At 43.1% G+C, this 20,284-nt stretch overlaps 1 protein-coding gene across 5 annotated transcripts in view; it reads left to right on the forward strand.

Moving 5' to 3' along the window:
- Positions 1-20,284, forward strand: part of trioa (trio Rho guanine nucleotide exchange factor a) — an 87,078-nt gene that overhangs the window by 34,866 nt on the left and 31,928 nt on the right. For all 5 annotated transcript variants that reach the window (XM_022205381.2, XM_051955030.1, XM_051955032.1 and 2 more), the window contains exons 3-12: positions 4,421-4,495; positions 7,880-7,994; positions 9,671-9,863; positions 12,390-12,494; positions 12,686-12,882; positions 13,950-14,199; positions 15,306-15,428; positions 16,327-16,518; positions 18,306-18,437; positions 19,520-19,750. In XM_022205381.2, coding sequence (XP_022061073.1) covers positions 4,421-4,495; positions 7,880-7,994; positions 9,671-9,863; positions 12,390-12,494; positions 12,686-12,882; positions 13,950-14,199; positions 15,306-15,428; positions 16,327-16,518; positions 18,306-18,437; positions 19,520-19,750 — 1,613 coding nt within the window. The remainder of the gene's footprint in view (positions 1-4,420; positions 4,496-7,879; positions 7,995-9,670; positions 9,864-12,389; positions 12,495-12,685; positions 12,883-13,949; positions 14,200-15,305; positions 15,429-16,326; positions 16,519-18,305; positions 18,438-19,519; positions 19,751-20,284) is intronic.

A 20,284-nucleotide genomic window follows, 5' to 3' on the forward strand; every position in this document is an offset into this window, starting at 1 on the left:
TTTAAATTTAGATTTTAAAAAAATGTCTAATGCTAAAAAAAATTAGCTTGGAAAATCCAAACTGAATCTCCATGTAATCTCCTATCTCCATGTTAGGAGATACAGGAGAGTCAGTTTGGCATTGTGTGAACTGAATCGCGTTTCCCTCCCGGTACAGTTTGGTACGACCAATCATAGCACGGGAGGCGGGAGTTAATGCTGCGTCATCTTCAGCGCCTGGATTACCCATAAAGATGATGCCGGAGGAGGAGGAAGGGGGCCACCACCGTAAAACAAGAAGGAGAGAGAGAGAGAGGAGGGGGGCCAAAGCGAATCTTTTTGTGGTCTCTTGGCGTTTTGGATGGCGTTAGTCGTTGCCTCTTTTCACTTGACGTTTCCGACGATGAGGAGGCACTGGATGGCTCGTTACTTTCGGCTTCTTGCCATTGTTTGTACAGAGGAAAATCCCGTTCCAAACGTGTGAGTAAATTTAAGCAACTTTTACACATACGCACCGACTTGGTTTGGCTCCGATTTAAAGTTATTCCTAACACCGCTAATCGTTCGGAAGGAGTCTTTTGTTGCGTAGCCTTTTCAAAAATAAGTGTTGTACTTGAGAGTACCCCATGTATTCGCTGATTTTTGTGACAAAAACGGCAGTAATCATTCACCGCGACGCTTTCTCGGCTGCATGCCATTGTTGTTTGGACTACATAGACTTAAAGGGCGATTTGTTTGTGCGTCACATCCATGTTACGCTGATTGGTTCTTTCTCGTTCAAGCTGCATTTGTTAGCCCCTCCTTTTTGAAATCGTCTCGTATCATCGCAATGCCAGACTGCCTTTATTTGTATTTATATTAATACATAAATAAAGTCAGTCTGGATTTTCCAGGCAAAAAAGAAATCTTATCACAGCTTCCCATATCCTACACTAACATCACCTTTAGCTTTGAGAATTGGTGCTGGTCATTTTTTAGGTTTTTACATTGTGTAACTTGACAAATGTTTCTCCAAGGAAACAATCAGTTTACTAATCAATAATGAAACTAGATGCAGTCATATTTGACACCCCTGCTTTCTCCATAGAGGCTGAAATCTGGCCCGTGTGTGGTTCCCTGAAATAGAGGCAGAGCTAGAGCTCTGCGTCTGCACCAGCCTCCTCTCATGCATCATCTATAAAGAACTACAAGCTCACTCTCTACAGGAACACAGTGGGAAATGTAGTTGATCATGTTAATTTGTTTTTTGTGGCACCCTGAGGGAGGGCAGGAGACAAATGAGAGGAGGAAAGGAGAGTAAAAATAGAGACAAGTCCTGATTCTCATCCATCTCCTCCGGTGGCGGAAAAGAATTAGCATCTCGTTGGCATACAGTCGTAAATAAGATGACGTGCTGAGAGCAGAGACTGGAATACAATTCACTGCCTGACAGGAATGTGTGTGTGTGTGTGTGTGCATGATAACAATCGTAAAAGGACAACAGAGAGGTTACTTCTTCCCCGGTACACTACTTGTTATGTAATCCACACTAACAAACTGTGTGTCTGAGCAGTTCGCCACCACAACATAAGACTGCACACTGACACTGTAGAGAGATACAGGAATTACATTACATCGTCTTTTTTCTTGCTGTCTGAATAACACACTTTGGATGGTGTGTTGTCAGTTTATGTCTCAGATGAAGGTCACTTAATGAAACTTGCGAAAGAGTGCAGCAGTGGAGTTTTTGTCCAGGTTGAAGATAAAAAAAGAAGAGAAAGTCAGTGGGGCACAAAATGTCAAAGACGGAGCGAGAGAAAAAGAGACACATGGGTAATATAACTAGTCTGGGTCATCAGTCACATAAACCAGACCTCTGCTCTGTCTGGAGGACAAAATCTGGACCCATTCTGTCCACTTGTGTGTGTGTTTCGAAGCCGAGATGCGACTTTATCACTTTAGGGAATGGTTTGAACAGGTTTGCACTTATTGGATGTCTCCTGACAGCTGTTCATTCACTCTGACAGAATATTAGCAACACAGCAGGAGAATCTTTGACACCATCACACCCATGAGATCCAGTGTGACATTTATAGAGTGACACTTTATAGTCCAGGCTATTGCTTTGGGGTTTTTTGTGTTAATTCTCTGTCTTTATTCCAGACAAAGCAGTATGTAAAACACATCAGTCCCTATGCACTATGCCAGAGTTTTTTTCCCAAGATAGAGTAGCAGTATTAGAGAGCCAGTGATGAGGAAAAGTTGCTGCTTTTAGACGGCAACTGTCGTGTGATTCATCTGTGAACACAAGTGAGTACTATTCATTTATAGGAAAATGTCACAGATTACTAGTTTAAGAGAAGAAAAACGTAGTAGAAGTGGGTAAAGTAGCTATATTTATATTCATGTTTCTCAGCTGACAGCTTGTTGGCCTTCACTAATAGTGCCATTTAGAAAATCTACTTACTGCGGTTTCCACAGAAAGCAGAGGGAAATTTCGAAAGCTGAGATGTTTCACATTCTAAATTGAGAGCATACATTCAGTGGGAGATGCCCAGGATTTATGCAAGTTAAATCGGGGTAATAATTCTAGTCGTACTAGCAACCTGGCTTCATGGATGCTTCATGGACTTTGTGCAGACGTTCATAGTCCCCGGAAGAACAAGTTTCGTTACTACAGTGTAGAGCTGCAATTACTAATTGATTAGTTGTGGGAAAAATATTTTCCAGCAATTTTGGTCAGTGATTAATCAGTCTGAATATTTTTTAAGAAGAAAAGTCAGAATTCTCTGCTTACGAGCGTCTTAAATGTGAATATTTTCCGATTACTTTTATGAAACTGAATGCCTTTGGGTGGTGGACGAAATAGAACAATTGAGGACGTCATAATCAGCAGAATAACGGATAATACATGTATTGACTCATTGTTATTTTTTGAATATTTATTTAATGGATTGCTATGAAATTTGGCGCGAACAGTTATGGCACCTTCAAGATAAATTGGAGTCATTTTGATGATGCACTGACTTTTCATTTATTATGCCATTATGTTAAAGTTTCGGTGGTTGAGTGCTGGTTTATGATCAAATAGCTTTAAAATTAATTTACATTCCAACATGCTATACACCAGTGTGTTTGTTTTTCTAATATTGTAGGGGAGTGCATCTGTATCAAAAATAAAAGTAATTTTTGAAAAGCTGGGAAAAGCCATTGAGGACCTTTTCCGTGTGGTGTAACACTTACAAAGGCATCCGAAACATTTTTTGCTTTGGGTGGCTTTGCACTTACAAACTTATGACAAACAAGTCAGTCGTGTTGCCACTCCTGACTTTGGGTCAACATCGTGCTTTCTGTAGCTGAAATGTTTCCACACAACTGTCACTGTGCCTTTTTCCAACCAATTCTTCATTTTTGCTCTTTTTCTCCTGTTCCTCCTTAATTTAGCACCACATGTCAATAAACTGTCTTTTTTAATAAAGCTAAAAACACTCAGTGATCCAACAATCCTTAAATCAGAGTTAATTTTGTTTTATTAGAATAACTTCTTATGTGCATTAGTCATAGAAAATGAGAGCAGTTCAAGTTTTTTTTATTTGTAACAAGCAGCAAAAAAAAAAAAAAGTTGTAGCGTCGTGTGTTTGGGTGCTTTTGTCGTGCTTCACATTACCCTCCTTGTGATGTGACTGTTGCACACATTGTGATGTCAGTGCTAATGTGATATTGTGCAGCCCTGCTAGAAACTACAATGGCAAATATTGGACTTGCTATTCACCAGCATGTTACCGCTGTCGGTACAATCCTAAGATGCTCTTCGTCTCACTACGCTCTGAGCTGCTGGCATTACTGCAGGCTCATGGTCTTGTTAACGTTCACTCTTGATTAATCCTCATAAATTCTTTTCTTTTTGTCTGCTCAGCACTTACTGGTAGATGTGCAGATTCACATCCACTCACTATGTGGAAACCCTCCTAACTTGTGCAGCATTTTACGGTGTTTTGTTTTAACTCTCGCTGAAATGAAGTGGCCTGTGGCGTTTAATGTTTCTTTACCCCATTTCACCTCTGTTACAGCAAGAGCTGTAAGAGCTCTCTGTTTCCCCTGAATTTCCCCCGTGTCTGGCCTCACTTTCTCACCATTGCTGTTTCTCCAACCGCCGTCTCTCAGCTTCCTCTTGGACTATGTGTTTTGTTTGTGCACGAAAGAGCAAGAGAGTGAATCCTAATGACTGTTTCCTCATGATGCAAGCAATCCAAAATGGGGCTCAATCCCCTGTGTTTTAAAGCTGCAGATCTCCAGATTACAAGTGGACAAAATCTGCTCTGTCCCACATAATCTGCCCTCAAGGAAAAAAAAAAAAAAAACAAGGCCTTGGCTCATGGACTAGGAAAGAGCAAGGAGAAAAGAGACATGCTTCTCTTATTCCTCCATTCAAATCTCATTGTGTTCTTCTCTTTCTGCTCAGGTTTTAGGAGAAATGAGGAGATGAGAGCGATGGAGGTGCTTCCCATCCTCAAAGAGAAGGTTGCCTTTCTGTCAGGTAAGTGTGTGTGTGTGTGTGTGTGTGTGTGTGTGTGTGTGTGTGTGTGTGTGTGTGTGTGTGTGTGTGTGTGTGTGTGTGTGTGTGTGTGTGTGTGTGTGTGTGTGTGTGTGTGTGTGTGTGTGTGTGTGTCTCTAGTCTCTCACATCTGCCAACCCCAACTGTCAGGTCAAGGCAAATAAAGCTGATGGAACATGAAGTCCTTAGTTTGTGTGTGCGCGCATGCAGTAACCAGGTATTAAGTTGTACACTTTCTACAGCAGCTTTTTTTCCCCCTCTTAAGCGCTTCAGCCCTCCCTCACACACCGACAGTGTGGACACAATAACAAGCTGTGCGCTCTCCCTGTAAAAACTCGTGGGGTCGAGCTGAGGCCCAGACACTTAGCCCCTTGACCCATCTTTGAAAACATGCATGCGCACACAGACTACACACAATACACGTACACACACACATTTCCATTGTGTAACCGGTATCAGCAGGACTGCAGAATAGAAAGCTCCAGCTGCCTGTGTCTTTGCCCCCACAGAGGGAAACTCAGCCATGTCTGACACACACACATGCTGACACTCACTCACACACACACACACGCACACACACTTGCGTCGTGCCAGAGAAAACTCACAGGAGGCCGAGCTAGAGATATGGACTGCCAAGAACATCCAGCAGGATTATTTGTACAACACACGAAAACATTATTCATCTTGTGCGTGTGAGAGATTGTGTGTCGTATTGTCGTGTATCTATGTGCCATTGGAGGGACACTCATGAAGCAGATCTCCTCAGAATCAAGTGGAATGCCAAAGTGAAATGTATGTTAGCAAGTGTGTGTGGTTTGCAGGCTCCTCTTTGGTCCAATGTGTGTCGCAGCGAAGGTCACCGGTAGAAACACAATGATGAGGACAATGACTCAGACAAACAGCGAAACTGAGAGAGGGAGAGACAGGGCAGCGTTGCCATGGAGATGACTTACTGCCAGCTACCGCATCCCATAGTAGTCGCTGGCGGAGTAATTGGCTTTGAAATGAAGGAGGGAGGGGAGGTAGAGGAGGGGCCACTGGTGAAAAGGAGGGTAAATGAGCTAAGCCTATTATCCGGAATCTGGCCCCTTAATAAATCGGCCATGTTCGCCCTCTCTCATGTTTGCCTGTTGCCAGGTGAGCGTTTGATTTTCTCCTCTGAGCAGCCGGGTCGAGCCTACAGGCGCACAGCAACCCGACTGAACTCACTAATTTGTGGGCTGAGCACAGTCAGCCTGTGTTTACGAGTTCCCACGTGAGGCAAGCATCTTTTCGCTTGTGCAAGCGGCCAGAAAGTAGGAGCAAAATATTATTTCACGTCTGTATATTCATAATTCAATCACATGAGTATGTACTATAAATGATAAATGTCACAGAACTACTATTTAAAATGACAAAATAATACTAAAAATGTTGGATTCAGGCGTGAAGGCAGACATACTGTAAACATGCACACGGCCAAATGTAGTAATTGCTCTCTGCACGTGATCTGATGCACAGAGTGTGTCCTCTACTATGTTATGAGGTTTAGTATGTCCAAATACTTAATATGTCCAAATGCATTCAGTGAAAAAATCCTGGCTGTCCCACTGCGTCTGGCTGCATGTTACAGTCTAAGTCAGTTTGCTTTTCTGGCCATTCTGACCCACAATCCTCTGTTAGCGGAGGATTTATCACGTACATCACAGTGTCTGCGCACAGACAGATGATGGCTCATTTCACACCACAGACTGCAACGGATATATGAGTAAGACGGTCAAAGGTGCAATATTCTGACTAAATAGTATGTCCCACTTGTTTACATACTGAATGCAGCAGTATGTACTTTGTAGAGGCAGCTGTAGTGCATACTGAAAGGAAAAAGGTAAGGTATGTAGTCTGAAACGCAGCCGTAGTTTTTGCATAGCATACAGAAATCACGCATTTACCGTGCATACTCAGTTTGATTTATATCAATGATTTTCAGTCACAGTGGCAGCGCATTTCTCTGGATGCCAAATTCAGCCTAGTGCTCAGTCCAGACTGAATATCTCAGCAGCGTTAGATGGAATGTCCGTACATTTTCTGCGGATCTTTTTGCTCCCTAAAGGATAAATCGTACAGGCTTTGATGATCCTCTGGCCTTTCATCTAGTGCCTCCAGCAGGGCAAAGGTTTCACTTGTCCTGTAAAATATTTCAGCATCTATCTGAAGTATTCGCACAAAGCTTTCTGCAGACCTTCACGGTCCCTGAACGATATATCCTGCCGGCTTTGGAGACCCACAGACTTTCCCTCTAATAAAATGGTTTCATACTTAGACTTGTGAGTGAAATGTCTCAAATAGTGTTGGATTGATTACTTTGAAATTTGATTGATGGAATTGTAATTTAACTTTTCATCCAGCACCACAAACAGGTCAAAAGCTTCAGGTTATCTGAAAAACTAACATCACTATCATCCTCCTCACCTGTGCTTCTTGTTTAGTACGAGCATTCAGACATGCAAATGATGATACCTCCAGCACTGCCGTTGGTCAGTTAGATGCACTTAGTTTTTAACAGCTCAGTTGCTAAGGTGGACACAACTCACAGGAACTTGAGTCGACTCGATGTGTGTTTTTGTATGTTAAATAAATTGGAAGAGGGCTCTGACTAAATGTCTCTATCCAAAAATACCTAACCTTTCAAAACTGTTCTGTGCTACGGTTTATTAGTGTGTACCTCGCGCTCCCATTCGTTTTGGGTTTCCAGCAGAGCTAATGATAATTCATATCAAGTGCAAATCTTTTACCAAGGGTGTTTTGATTCAGCAGGCTCTCATATTTGCCGAGCCCGTCACTCATTTATTACAGCTAACTTGTTGCTGCGATGCTTTATATAATTCAGTCAGATTTTTGCAGATTTAGTGGCACAAATATAAACCCGCAGGTAATTTTGAATAGCTTCTCCTCATTCACTGCTTAGGAGAACATTGGCAGTTTTGTGCATCCATCCATTATCTATGTGCTGATTTATCCTCATTAGGGTCATGGAGAGGCTAGAGTCTATCCCAGCTGATTTAGGGTGAAGGCAGGGTACACTCTGGCAGGTCACAAGTCGATCACAGTGCTGCATATAGAGACAAACAATCACGCTCGCATTCACACCTACAGACAAGTTAGAATCATAAATTAACCTCAGCATATTTTTGGACCGTGAGAGGAAGCAGTACCTGGAGAAAACCCACGCATGCACAGGGAGAACATGCAAACTCCATGCCTAAAGATCCCGGGAAATCCCTGAGGCCAACCGGGGATCTTCTCGCTGCAAGGCGAAAGTGCTAACCACCACATCTGAAATATGCACGTGTTCTAACTCTATTTATTTCTGTGCATGTTTCTCCTCAGGTGGCAGAGACAGACGTGGCGGTCCAGTGTTAACTTTTCCATCACGCAGCAACCACGACAGAATACGAACGGACGACCTGAGGAGACTGATCGCCTACCTCGCCGGCATCCCCAGGTGACACATTCTTTGCATTTGTTCTGTGGTGTGTGTTTGTGTGTGTGTGTGTATGTTGCCTTTCTGTTTTTGAGAAACAAGCCGTGCCTGAACACCAGTGGATGAGGCTCCATAAGCAAACACGTGAGGGGGCTGAGAGGAGCATGTGATGAGCGAGATAGAAACGGAGAGAGTAATAATTCAAGAGCAGTTTGCTTGCTGCAGCTTCTCGGCTGCCAGAAATCAGTAATAGAGACATGGAGAGATGCTGAGACAGAGAGGGAAAGCCTGAGCTAAGAGGGGGACGGATAACAGAAAACCAATGAAGGAAGGGAAAGAGGTATCAACAGACAGAAAGCGGAATAGAGAGGGGGAGGGGAGGGCGGATTAAAACTGACAGCGATGGAGAGCGCATGTGTGAGGAGGTGTGTGAGCGAGCGAGGGAGCGAGTGAGCAAGTGTGTGTGTGTGTGTGTATGAAAGCAAAACAAAGTGTCGCAGTAGCTGAGGCAGTGCAGCAGCAGCAGCAGCAGTAGTTACTGTGGGCGAGCAGCTCCTCACCTCCCAGGTAAAGCATCTCTCTGTTCACCGCTCTCCTTCTAACCTGACACGCTTCTCCTCCCTCCACATGTCGTAAACCGTCCATCATCTCTGTCTGCTCTCATCTCCGTTTGAGTGGCCGCATCATGTGTGCGTGTGGTTTAAAATGTGCCGTAAATGATCCCCGTTTGACTTTTTTTTTTTTTTTTTTTTACAGCCTCGGGGTATTCAGAAGCTTACCGTCACCATGTCACGTTTTGCATATGTTTAGCATCTCTCTTTACTGTGTGGTTTTTGGTGACCAAAGATGTTCTATTTTGGGAAAGGCAACATCTGCACACTGACCGTCTACTGACAGGCTGTTGCAGAAAGGGAGAGAGGAGAGGTTTGGAAAAGGATGGAGGTATTTAGTGATGGACAGAACGTTGTTAAAATAGTGTGTGGAATGACAGTCGAGAAAAGGAACATGCTGTGTCTTGCACAACATCACTAGAAGGAATAGATGCAGTCCAAGTTTGGGAATTAAATAAGTAGTTGCAAGAGATGCCAAATAAGCAGCAGAACAGTGTGCTCCTTAATGACGAGGAAAAATTGTGTTTCTTGTTGCATTTGGGATAAATGTCGCCGATTTGTAGATTCAGGTGTGCGGGTATAGTTTGTTTGTGTGTGTGTGTGTGTGGGGTTATGTGATAATGGTGTCGGCCTGAACAGAGCACCACAGGGTAAAGAGGTTGCTGATGCACAAATGTGCTGATTAGTATTTTTATATTTATGCATCCATTCGTGAGTCATTCGTCGCAGGTTTCTGTGTGAGTGTGTGTGTGTGTCGTTGTGCGTGGGTGGGTGGGTGTGTGGGATGTGCGTTTGCTGCGTAGGCTTCTCACAGTATAGAAAATGCGTCATCTCACTGTTTGTTTTGATTCTCTTCGCTTTTCTCCCTTTTTCTCCTCTCCTTTTGCCATCTTCCTCTTCTTTGCTTTTTCTCTCTCTTTCCCCTCCATCATCCCTCGCTCATCCTTTCCCACGCCTGTCATCTGTCACCTCTCTCTCTGGATTATACTCTCTCCAATCTCGCTGCCTCTCGGCCCCTCCCTCCCTCGCATCTCTCCTCTTTTAATTCCTCCCACTCTCGCTGACCTCCATCTCTATCCGTCCCAGCGAGGAGGTGTGTAAACATGGCTTCACGGTCATCGTTGATATGCGTGGCTCCAAGTGGGACAGCATCAAGCCTCTGCTGAAGATCCTGCAGGAGTCGTTCCCGTCCTGCATCCACGTCGCCCTCATCATCAAACCAGACAACTTCTGGCAGAAGCAGAGGACCAACTTCGGCAGCTCGAAGTTTGAATTCGAGGTGAGGTCATGCAAACCTTTGGCTTCTCTACTTTACAGTGATGCATTTAAGGCAGTTAGACATGAACGTTAAAACAAACAGTTGCAAGATTGATTTTTAACCTGTTGAATGGTAGAAGCAACAGTTGTATAGCAGTATTCTTTGAAATGGCAGCTTTGGTTTTTGTCGTCAAAAAGTCCGTTTATTGACACGCATGATAGCAGTGCATGTGAATTAAAAGATAACAAGTTGTGTTGAACTTAAAACCCAGCAGGAAATATTGGAACTGTTGCATTTAAGATGAGAGGATGCGTAGTTAAATCTTCACATTAGTCAAAATTTTTATTATGTCACTGCATGCTGCTCAGTTAATGATGAACCCAGCATAGTGCAATTTTAACACACAGTACTGACTTTTTAAAACACCCAGATTTCAGTGTCTCAGTTTTGCATCCAGCATGTTTAAGTAACATGTTCCAAAAGTAGAAGAAAGAAAAAAAAAAAAATACCACCATTTTCCCGCAATTTGCTGTCAGCTGAGCTGCGATAACAGCCGTGGTCCCCCCCCCCCCCCCCCCCCGGGAGCTGCTCATTGTCAGCACATTTCGTTATTTTTCTCTCTTCTCTGCTTTGGTTGCGTACATCACCAGCCAGCTGTCTCCAAGAGGAAAAATTTCATCACATTTCAGCCAGAAATGGCACAGAGCGGATCACGAGGATGAATATTTGTGATGCTGTCGGCAAAGCGCATTTTCACAGCAAATTTAAATGATATATTCACAAGAACATTCTTATTTTATCGGGTGATACCAAAATGTGCGCTCGTGTTCTACAGATCCTTGTATCCAGTCTAAATATAAACGCTGCTTTCGTCTGATTTGAAGCCTGCTTGATAAATGCCCTCTAACAAGGACTAGTCATATTTGATCTGCCATTAAACAACCTTGCTCACTGTGATAATGATCAGCTTGCCATTCATATTACATAGTGTCATGACATGTACTGTAATATAGGTGGAGACTCTGTTTTTTTTTTCTCTCTGTACAGTATGTGGTTGACTTGTCTCTGATGCTGCTTGTGGAATACTTCCCCCATTATTTTCTGACTGTAGCTGTGTGAGTGAGCGCTGTGGTGTGGAAATTGCTCTGATTGCTCACATGCTCGTATACGCACAGGTTCATTGTGGTGTGATGACACCATATTGATTATTTGATAGGAAGAATAGCCACCGGGCAGGCTGCAGTTCTCCACGAGCTGCCCTGCCATGTCACACAGGCACTGGTTCGATTCACTGCATGTGTATTTGTGTACGTGTATTTGTACAGTGCCTCTCTGCCTAAGTCACTAGCTGACCTCACATTGTGTGCTTTATTTAAATTGTATTGTTCAAGTAAATTTGCTACAGGATTGTTCCTAGGACTACATTTACAGCAATTGTGTGTCTGATATATCGACTGTAGCTGTAGCAGGTGTGTGTGTTTGCTTTGGTGTACGTATCAAGGATTTTCTCCGCGCTCAGGGGAATGAAACCCCGAGGTAGGACATGTCTCCCTCCGTTCCTCTCTCCTCCCTTCACGTTCAGTTCAGGTGCAAAGAAAGGAAGCAGTGAGTCAGAGAGGCGACTGCAACCCCGTTTTTGATTGTTGAGACATCGTGCGGTTCATTCAGTGGGAGAAAAACGCTTCTCGAACAGCCCCGATCGAGCCTCTGTCACCACTCAAAGCAGTACGAATCAATTAACTTGAACCACAATGGCTAACATGGCAGCACCAGGATTTTCCCCTGGCAAAGGCCGCTGTGCGTTTTCACCCAAGGACAGCAGTGCATCTCTGCATTGTGTGGCTTACACAAAGCCCATCTAGCCTACCGTTCTGTCTCCATCCATCTCTGGCCATGTGTGTGGGGGTGTTGTGCGGAGGTGGCTTAGCAGAAACACAGAGGCACTGAAACCAAACAGGAAGACATTTCCTCACTGTATCTCTGAAAATGATATTGTAATAGGCAATTGTTGTGTGGAGAAGATTTGAATTCTGCTAAACTCTGAAGTGAGAGACGACAAGAGATGATGAAGAGAAGCGGTGCCAGACTGATTTAAGTGTTCAATTCTGAGATTAGAAGTCACAGCGACAGTGTGTCGTGTGTGCAGGAGCGTTTTACTCAGTGGATTCCGTGTTTTTCGTAGATTTTTATGGTATCGTGAAGCTGAATTAGCAGGATGAAGAGGATAAAATGCGCTTAAGTCTTGTTGTGGATGTATTAAGTTATTAATTACAGGGCTTTCCACTAAAAGCCAAAAATCTCTGCAACTCCGCTCTGATTTCTTTTTTTAAACTGTGTTGCTCGTTTCTGGGAAACTGGGGTTGGCAATGCGTTTTCTAAGTGTCAAAATTTTCAGCAGCGCTTGAAGGTAGCAGAGACACACAGTGGGAGGAGAAGCGAGAAAAGAAGCATTTACCTCAAAGGACTGACAGCAACCTACATCCACCTAAACCAACTCCCAGCCTTCTCTCTCACATTTCTTTCTTTCCTCCACCTTTCCTTCATTAGACCACCATGGTGTCACTAGAGGGTCTGACGAAAGTGGTGGACCCCTCCCAGCTGACGGCGGACTTTGACGGCAGCCTGGATTACAACCATGAAGAGTGGATAGAGGTGAGAGTGTGCCACCCATCCTGTCAGTCAGGGCTGTCTGCCTGATCTTTAAATCTGCCTTGAGATCCCTGAAATCCTCAGTGATGTTTAAATGCAGCACAGCAACAGGAGTGCTATTATATGCAGGATTCTTCTTTCAGACTGTAGTTCACTGTGTGTTACTCACGTGTTTCGTTCTTGTTTTATTCCAGGTGCGCGTGGCGTTTGAGGAGTTTTCTGGTCACGCCACCCAGATGTTGACTCGACTAGAGGAGATGCAGGAAACTGTGTCGAGGAAAGATTTTCCTCAAGACCTGGAAGGAGCCAGGCGGATGATAGAAGAGCACGCCACGCTGAAGAAGAAAGTCATAAAAGCGCCGATAGAAGAGCTGGACACTGAAGGACAGAGGTAAATATAAACCTGCACTTTGTCCACACTGTTGCAAAAACTGCATGTGCATATGTCTCATTTTTGCTAGTTTGTAGGCTTGTGTTTACATAGAGGATATACCTATGATCCCCTGATTGGACGTGGTTGTTTATTTGAGAAGCAGATATGCAAATTTAACAATATAAAATCATATTGACTTGCATCTAAACACACAATCTGTACATAACAAAAATAAAATCAGGTCACCACTCGCATCACTTGGGTCATTGTTCTGCTTGTTAGACTTTGCCCTGCTGAAGTCTAAACATGATCATAATCATCATTTTTGCAAGAATTTCGGATCCAATCCCTGCACATCATTATCGATGGAATTTATTACTATCTTATATCTTATCCCGAGCTCAGTGTACATGAGTTTCACTTCTCCAGCAATCAGAGGAGAAATCTGATCTGGGATCTTGTTGTGACCTGATGTACGGCCCAACAAATTTGGTAATGTGTTGCGTAATCTAAAAGATGTTTTATATTTCCGAGTTAGAATTGTGATGATTCCGATTCTATTTACACTGGGGTCTGAAGCCGCAGATGGTGTTGCCAAGCAACGCTAAACATTTTTAGCAAGTGAGACTAACATAAGCTTCAGATAATAAAACTGATCTCAACTCAGCTTCTCACTGAAGATTGGACAAACCCTGTTGACCACATCTTCCCAATAGTTGTCTCATCCAGTTTTGTTTCACTTTCTGCTTTTGTTTTTTCTAACTACAAACTGTTTTTACACCACAGTCTCCGTTTTTGAAAAAAATCTTCTTCCCCATAAGATCACGTGAGGTGGTGCTCTGCTCCCAGACTTCTCCCTACGCCATATTAATCCTAACAATCTCCTGTATTTTCTTCTTACATATATAATACAGCACCATTTCAAAAACCAGTGGGATTTTTGAAACTCCCAGCATTATGTCTGTGAGTTAGGTGTCTGTCTTTCCACGTCAAGTGGAATTTTTGCATGTAACAGAAATGCAAAGCAATAGCAAATATGATTACAGTAATGCTGACATTAACACACACATTAAATGCATTTCCAGGTTGCTCCAGCGCATTCAGAGCAGCGAGTCCTTCTCCAACCGCAACGGCAGCACCGGTGGCAGCGGTGGCAGCAGCAGTAGCAGCAGCGGGGTGTGCAACGCCGACACCCAGGGCCTGGTGCCGCGGATCACCCAGCTGCTGGACAAGCTGCACTCCACCCGACAGCACCTCCATCAGGCCTGGCACGTCCGCAAGCTCCAGCTGGATCAGTGCTTCCAGCTCCGCCTGTTCGAACAGGACGCAGAGAAGGTTGGTGGATGGTGGGAGCTGGTGTGACGTTCAGTGTGAACACTGATGTAATGGTAATCTATAAGCACAGCTGGTGATCACTGTAGGGCAGACAACCTGCCAATATTAGCATAAACTTAATTACACCCACAGAGAAGCATTGATTTATGCTGTTTGTGGAGTCCTCATGAACTGATATTTTATTTCGCTCTTAAAGGGAGAGCCAGCCATTCTAATCCAATACACTTTTTATCAAAATCTGTCAATGTCTCCTGATAGTCTCAGCTTTATTTGTGCTAAAAATAATCTGGTGTTCATACACAGCTCTGGATCTGTAGATGGGAAACAAAGTGATCTGATCCCCACCACACTATTCCAGCATGTCCTGTGCATGTTTGAGCTTGTACATTTTAATGCTCAGGGGGAGAGAGATGGTATACCTGGCACATGCTTTACTATCTAATCAAGCTGAGTGGCTATGTATATATAGATATAAGGATTTATTCTCCAGAATCAGAGTTTTCACCTTTAAAAGGAGCCTTAAATTTTATTTTACAAATAAAATGAGAGGTAAGAAGGAAAACACTTCATCCTCCACCGGATCTATAGAGGTAAGAGGCAGGGAGATGGAGGATGGCTCTTGCAGGTACACGGCCACCAACTCTGGCTGCCACCCAGACAGCTCAGGCGATGACAGCTGCGGCACAAAATAGAAGGAGACAGGGAGAGAAATTCAGAGATCCATGTTTGAGTGAGTGGAATAAAATAGCAGGTTGCAGCAACAGAGAGAGCTGCAGTCTTGGATACACTGCAGTAGTAGGAGCTTGTTGCTAGGACACCATAGGCCACGAGTTGTTCTCTAGGAGAGCCTGAGAGGATACTCTTAATAGAGGCAGTCCATTTCTCTGTATTCTGGCCTGGAAAGATGACAACTATGTGAACACTGCGGCAGCACACTAAGGTTTACACACACTTAAGTCCCAGCTGTTTGTTCTCACCTTTTCTTGCCGTGATGTGTAAAAGTTACTGATGAAGCTGTATCTTGTGTGTGTGATTGAATTCTTTTCTCCGTGTGTGTGTGTGTGTGTGTGTGTGTGTGTGTTCTTTCCGACATCCTCCTGCCTCAGATGTTTGACTGGATCATGCACAACAAGGGTTTGTTCCTGGCAGGCTACACGGAGATTGGCAACAACCACCCCCACGCCATAGAGCTGCAAACCCAACACAACCACTTTGCGATGAACTGCATGGTAAGACACACGCTAACATGTGTACATGTTGATTCTCAGCAGGAGGTAATGCTCTTCCACCCACTTGGACTCCACTCTTTGCCCTGCGCTGTATAATCATGCAGTTATTGCACTCAGCATCAACCTCTAGTATTGTGTTTGAATGTTTGTTTGGAGCAGGCTGTACTTCTGTGCACTTGCACTTTTCCTGCGTGTTAGCAGCAACACTACCAGGTATTAAGTAATCCTATTCTCTATCCACAGTCGGCCTTACGTAACCATTATGAAACTGTTGAGACGAGGAATCAATGTAGCTGCTAGAGTTTCTGCGCGTGGATTAGAAACAATGCCAACAGCCCTGATAGTCTTCACTCTCTCCTTTTTTACTTAAGCCTTTTTTTTCCTCAAGCCTCTCTCCTTCTCTGTCTAATTTTTAGTTTTACGAATTCTTCTTTTTGAATTAATTCTTACACAATTTTTCCACAATGTTCATCTCTTGCCTGAGTGTTAAAACTAAAAAAAAAATCACCAGATATAATCAATTAAAAAAAAAATACCGTGAGAAAAAAGGTTATTTTAAATTGAACCACTTTAGCCTAGCCTGCAGGTGCATATGGAGGTGATGAGAACACGTCTGCAGGGATGTGACACGAAGAGCAACGAAGGGCGAAAGGCTCCATTATTATGGGATATGATGGGCTGTTTATGAGCCAGGGAAGGAGCACCGTTAGTTTGCTTATGTAACTGAACTTTTGAGTTGTTATGTGCTTTCATGGCATCTAATGCATTTATATTACACGATTAAAAACTTTCTCATTGCTGCTGATGAAGTATCTATTGCCAGTACATATTTCTATTATTGTACTGCCAAGGCGTTGTTCACCCACCTCATCCTTCTTTGCTTTGTCTCACCATACAGAATGTGTACGTGAACATTAACCGGATCATGTCTGTGGGCAACCGGCTGCTGGAGTCGGGTCACTACGCCTCCCAGCAGATCAAGCAGATCTCAGGCCAGTTGGAGCAGGAATGGAAAGCCTTTGCTGCTGCACTGGATGAACGTAGCACGCTGTTGGAGATGTCAGCCAGCTTCCACCAGAAATGTGACCAGGTAAGTTGGGCAAATATGAGTTGCCCACTGAAATATTAGTTAAAATAACTAGTTAAAATGGCAAGATATGCAGTTCACCTTCACAGAAGACAAAATACATACAGGTAGTCTGACTCACTGATTGCAACCTTCAGGTATAAACCTGCTATAGGCCATGCAGCGCAGGATTCTCCTCTGTTTCTATCTGCATACTGCTGTTTTTTATTATCTGTTGCACTACAGGAAAAAACAACAGCCTCTAAACAGCATCCTAAATGCTAAAAATGGCATATTTTGACAAACTAGATCCTGCAGTTAGGCAAGTCCGCTTTTGTTCTTTGGTGAATCAGCCACTTTAATGACAGTGCTCATCTCCCAATAAATTACACCTGTACAGTTACACCTGTCACCCCTTTTTTCTCACTATAGTGAATGATCATAGGGGCAGCCAGACTTTTAACCATTACTGACACAGTTCTTTGGAGAGCAGAGGAGAGAATTAGAAATTGAAAATGGGAAACTGAAAGTTCCTTGTGAGAATGACTTTGACAATAAATTGAAAGTTAACAGTGTTGCCGATGAATTGACGGTCAGTTTAGCCCTGCACAGATATACAGTCTCCAAGTTGTAGTCCTCAGGATAAAGTTTTGTCTCTTGTTTATCCTTAGTTATAAGATACATGATATGCAAGAGACATGCCTTTTATTTCTGGTTTTACAAATTTTTTAGGGAGAAAAGGATGCATCATTTTTTGTTACAGCTCTGAAAAATCATTTATCCTGTTGTTTCGTTCTAATGAAACTCAAAGCCCAACAAAAGCTCCCATTTTCAGGTATCAAGCCAAGCTCGCTAACCAGCTGCTGGCTCTGTCTTCATATTTACTGTACAAATATGACACCAATATTGATTTTCTCATGGAACTCAAGAAAACATATAATCAGTCAGGTTTAGTGGGAGCTGGATTCAGAATACATCTCAAGTTGACGTGTTGGTGGAGACAGCTGAGGTGTTAACGTTTGCTTTCCTAATAGATGCATACGAACACATATGCACACACTTCCTAGGTTGTAAAATACCCATTTGGCTTCATTAAATCTATAAATCTTAACATATGCGCATCATTATCATATATTTACATAAACATATGCAGGATATAAGTGGAGTATTTGTTGTCTGCTGTTATTTCTGCCTGTGCTCATTAGTCGGCCCGCTGTGAACTGATTCATGGCCTTAAAAGGCACACAAGTAGAATAGGGAACATGGGTGGTACGACTTTTCCGACCTGGAATATTGCCGTCATCAGACCGGCCTTTCATGTTTGTGAGCTGAAATAGAAGCAGCCGTTTTTTTCCCCCAGAGGTTTCAACCCAACCTTTTTTCCTTCACACATGCAGCTTGTTTTAAATCTTTGTTCTGCTCATTCATGTTATTCTAATTATCATTGGAGAGATGCTTAATTAGATGGAGATTACTTCAACTTTCTGATGTTTCTTTGAGGCCAGTCTTACTGATTGTTTTATGTGTTTTCCGCCCCTCCCCCTGTAGGGGTACAGAAAGTTCTAGAAAGTCACGACAGGCCAGAGTGCAGCTCATTCAGCTGTGGATAGTTCTGCTGAAAACCTCTGACGTGTGCGCATAAGCAGAAGCAATGCCATTTCTGCATGTTTAAGCCTCGTAACATTCCACATTTCTTGTTCACTCTGGTATGTCTGACTGAAACGTGACTCCTGGCAAGAGCACAAGGATGTATAAAGCCCCACTGTATCGCTTATGTGAAACCGTTAATGGTTCTCCTTCTTCCCCTGCAGTATATGAGTAACGTGGACTCGTGGTGTAAGGCGTGCGGTGAGGTCGATTTGCCCTCTGAGCTGCAAGACCTTGAAGATGCCATCCACCATCACCAAGGCCTGTACGAACACATCACTGCTGCCTACTCTGAGGTAACTTTAGACGTAACGCTTCTCCAGAAATATGCATAAAAAGCTGCAAATAGGCGGCATAATTGATAACGTCAGCACTGAAAATGCAGCAACTTCAATATTTTGTCCTATTTTAAAGGGCTTCAGTTCATTGTAACTGATGTTTATCCTGGTATTGACTGGAACGTCTGAAAAACTCAACACATGCATACGTTAAAGACAACAGATGAACATAGAATTAGAAGCTCCTACCAAAGTTAGGACACAGTAAGGAGAAATTGAAATACTTTAGCTGTACTGTGCTTGTCAAATATTCCATGGGTTCACATTGCACTTTTTTAGATACACATACTTTTTAAGAGGGTTTGCCGTACTGAATTATTAAGATTTTTCTCTTTTCTTTTAACTTATCTCCTAATCAATAAAATATTCGATGGATTAGTCGATACCAAAACAGTCATTAGGGAGTGCCCTGAAAGGATTTTCCTAACTTGAGTCTGCTAGATTCACATTGCAACTGGAAGAAAACCTACTATGGTTTAATTTGCAGGATTGTTGTAGTTATGCACATTTAAATTCACTTCTAGGAGTCTCTATTAAGCTCATTGTGTTACGAGAACATAAATCACTACAGTAGCTGTGTTAACTTTTATATTTTAGTGCAGAATAAACTTAAAATGCGTTTCATTTTTCCTATAAAATGCACCCTCACATTGTTAGAATTCAATCAGGTGGCAATAAAAGTCAAATTAAGAGCTTCTTTTTCCCCCAGCCAGCTTCTCCACAGTACAACTGTCTACTGCAAATTTAATTTTTAAATAAATTAACACTTTTTACTACTGTGCTTTGAGCTGCTATGCAGTGGAAGAAAAATCCTGTCCTTATATCTTTCACTAAACCCCCTTTTGCTAATCATTTTTCTTTAAGTCTGACATCAACAGTGTTTGCTTTTCCAGCCAGCAGGCACACAGCTTGCTGGCTGCTGATGCTTGTATTTCTGTTTTAAGCCAAATACAAATCATATTTTGCAAGCAAACACCTTACCTATGTATGTCTGTTGTAGTTGTAAAACATTGTAAAGTACCACGACGGCTTTTTTTCAGGTGAGCCAAGACGGCAAAGCTCTGCTGGACAAGCTGCAGCGACCTCTGACCCCGGGCAGCGCTGATTCACTGACCGCATCAGCAAACTACTCCAAGGCGGTGCACCACGTCCTGGACATCATCCACGAGGTGCTGCATCACCAGAGACAGCTGGAAAACATCTGGCAGCACCGTAAAGTGCGGCTGCACCAACGTTTGCAGCTCTGCGTCTTTCAACAGGACGTCCAACAGGTACATATGAAGTACACATTCACAGTGTGCCTGTTTTAGGTGATACGGGAGCACACGTTTGTTGAAATGCAGTAAATCCAGAACCAAACTTTACTGCCAGGTTTTCTCAATATTACACGAGAGGGTTAGACAGTAATTTGAAAATAGCAGGATAGCCTGCAGAGTAGAAGGATTCTATGCTTAATAGAGGGTTTGATTCCAGCCACAGTCATATTTCCTATGAAGATGTCCTTGAGCAAGTAGCTGGAACTTTGCATGTTCACTCATCACATGAACACTGAGGAAATGCCTGAAATGTAAATGTTCCCTCAGAACAAAGGTTTGAAGAAGAGTACAAAGAGCGTGTCTTAATCAAATGGTCCGATATGATAATACAGTCGCTCAGTGTCCAAAAATCATGGGCTTTCCTGAGTGAGTTGACATGGCAACTGTTGCTATGGCAACTGAATTGGGTCGAATGTCCATGCAGATGCTGCTCGTCCATTAGCGCCGTGAAGGACAAAGTGCAGGGAGGGGAGTGTGTGAAGACGGGCT

This window comes from Acanthochromis polyacanthus, chromosome 11 (assembly GCF_021347895.1).
Source record: "Acanthochromis polyacanthus isolate Apoly-LR-REF ecotype Palm Island chromosome 11, KAUST_Apoly_ChrSc, whole genome shotgun sequence".
Lineage (NCBI taxonomy): Eukaryota > Metazoa > Chordata > Actinopteri > Pomacentridae > Acanthochromis > Acanthochromis polyacanthus.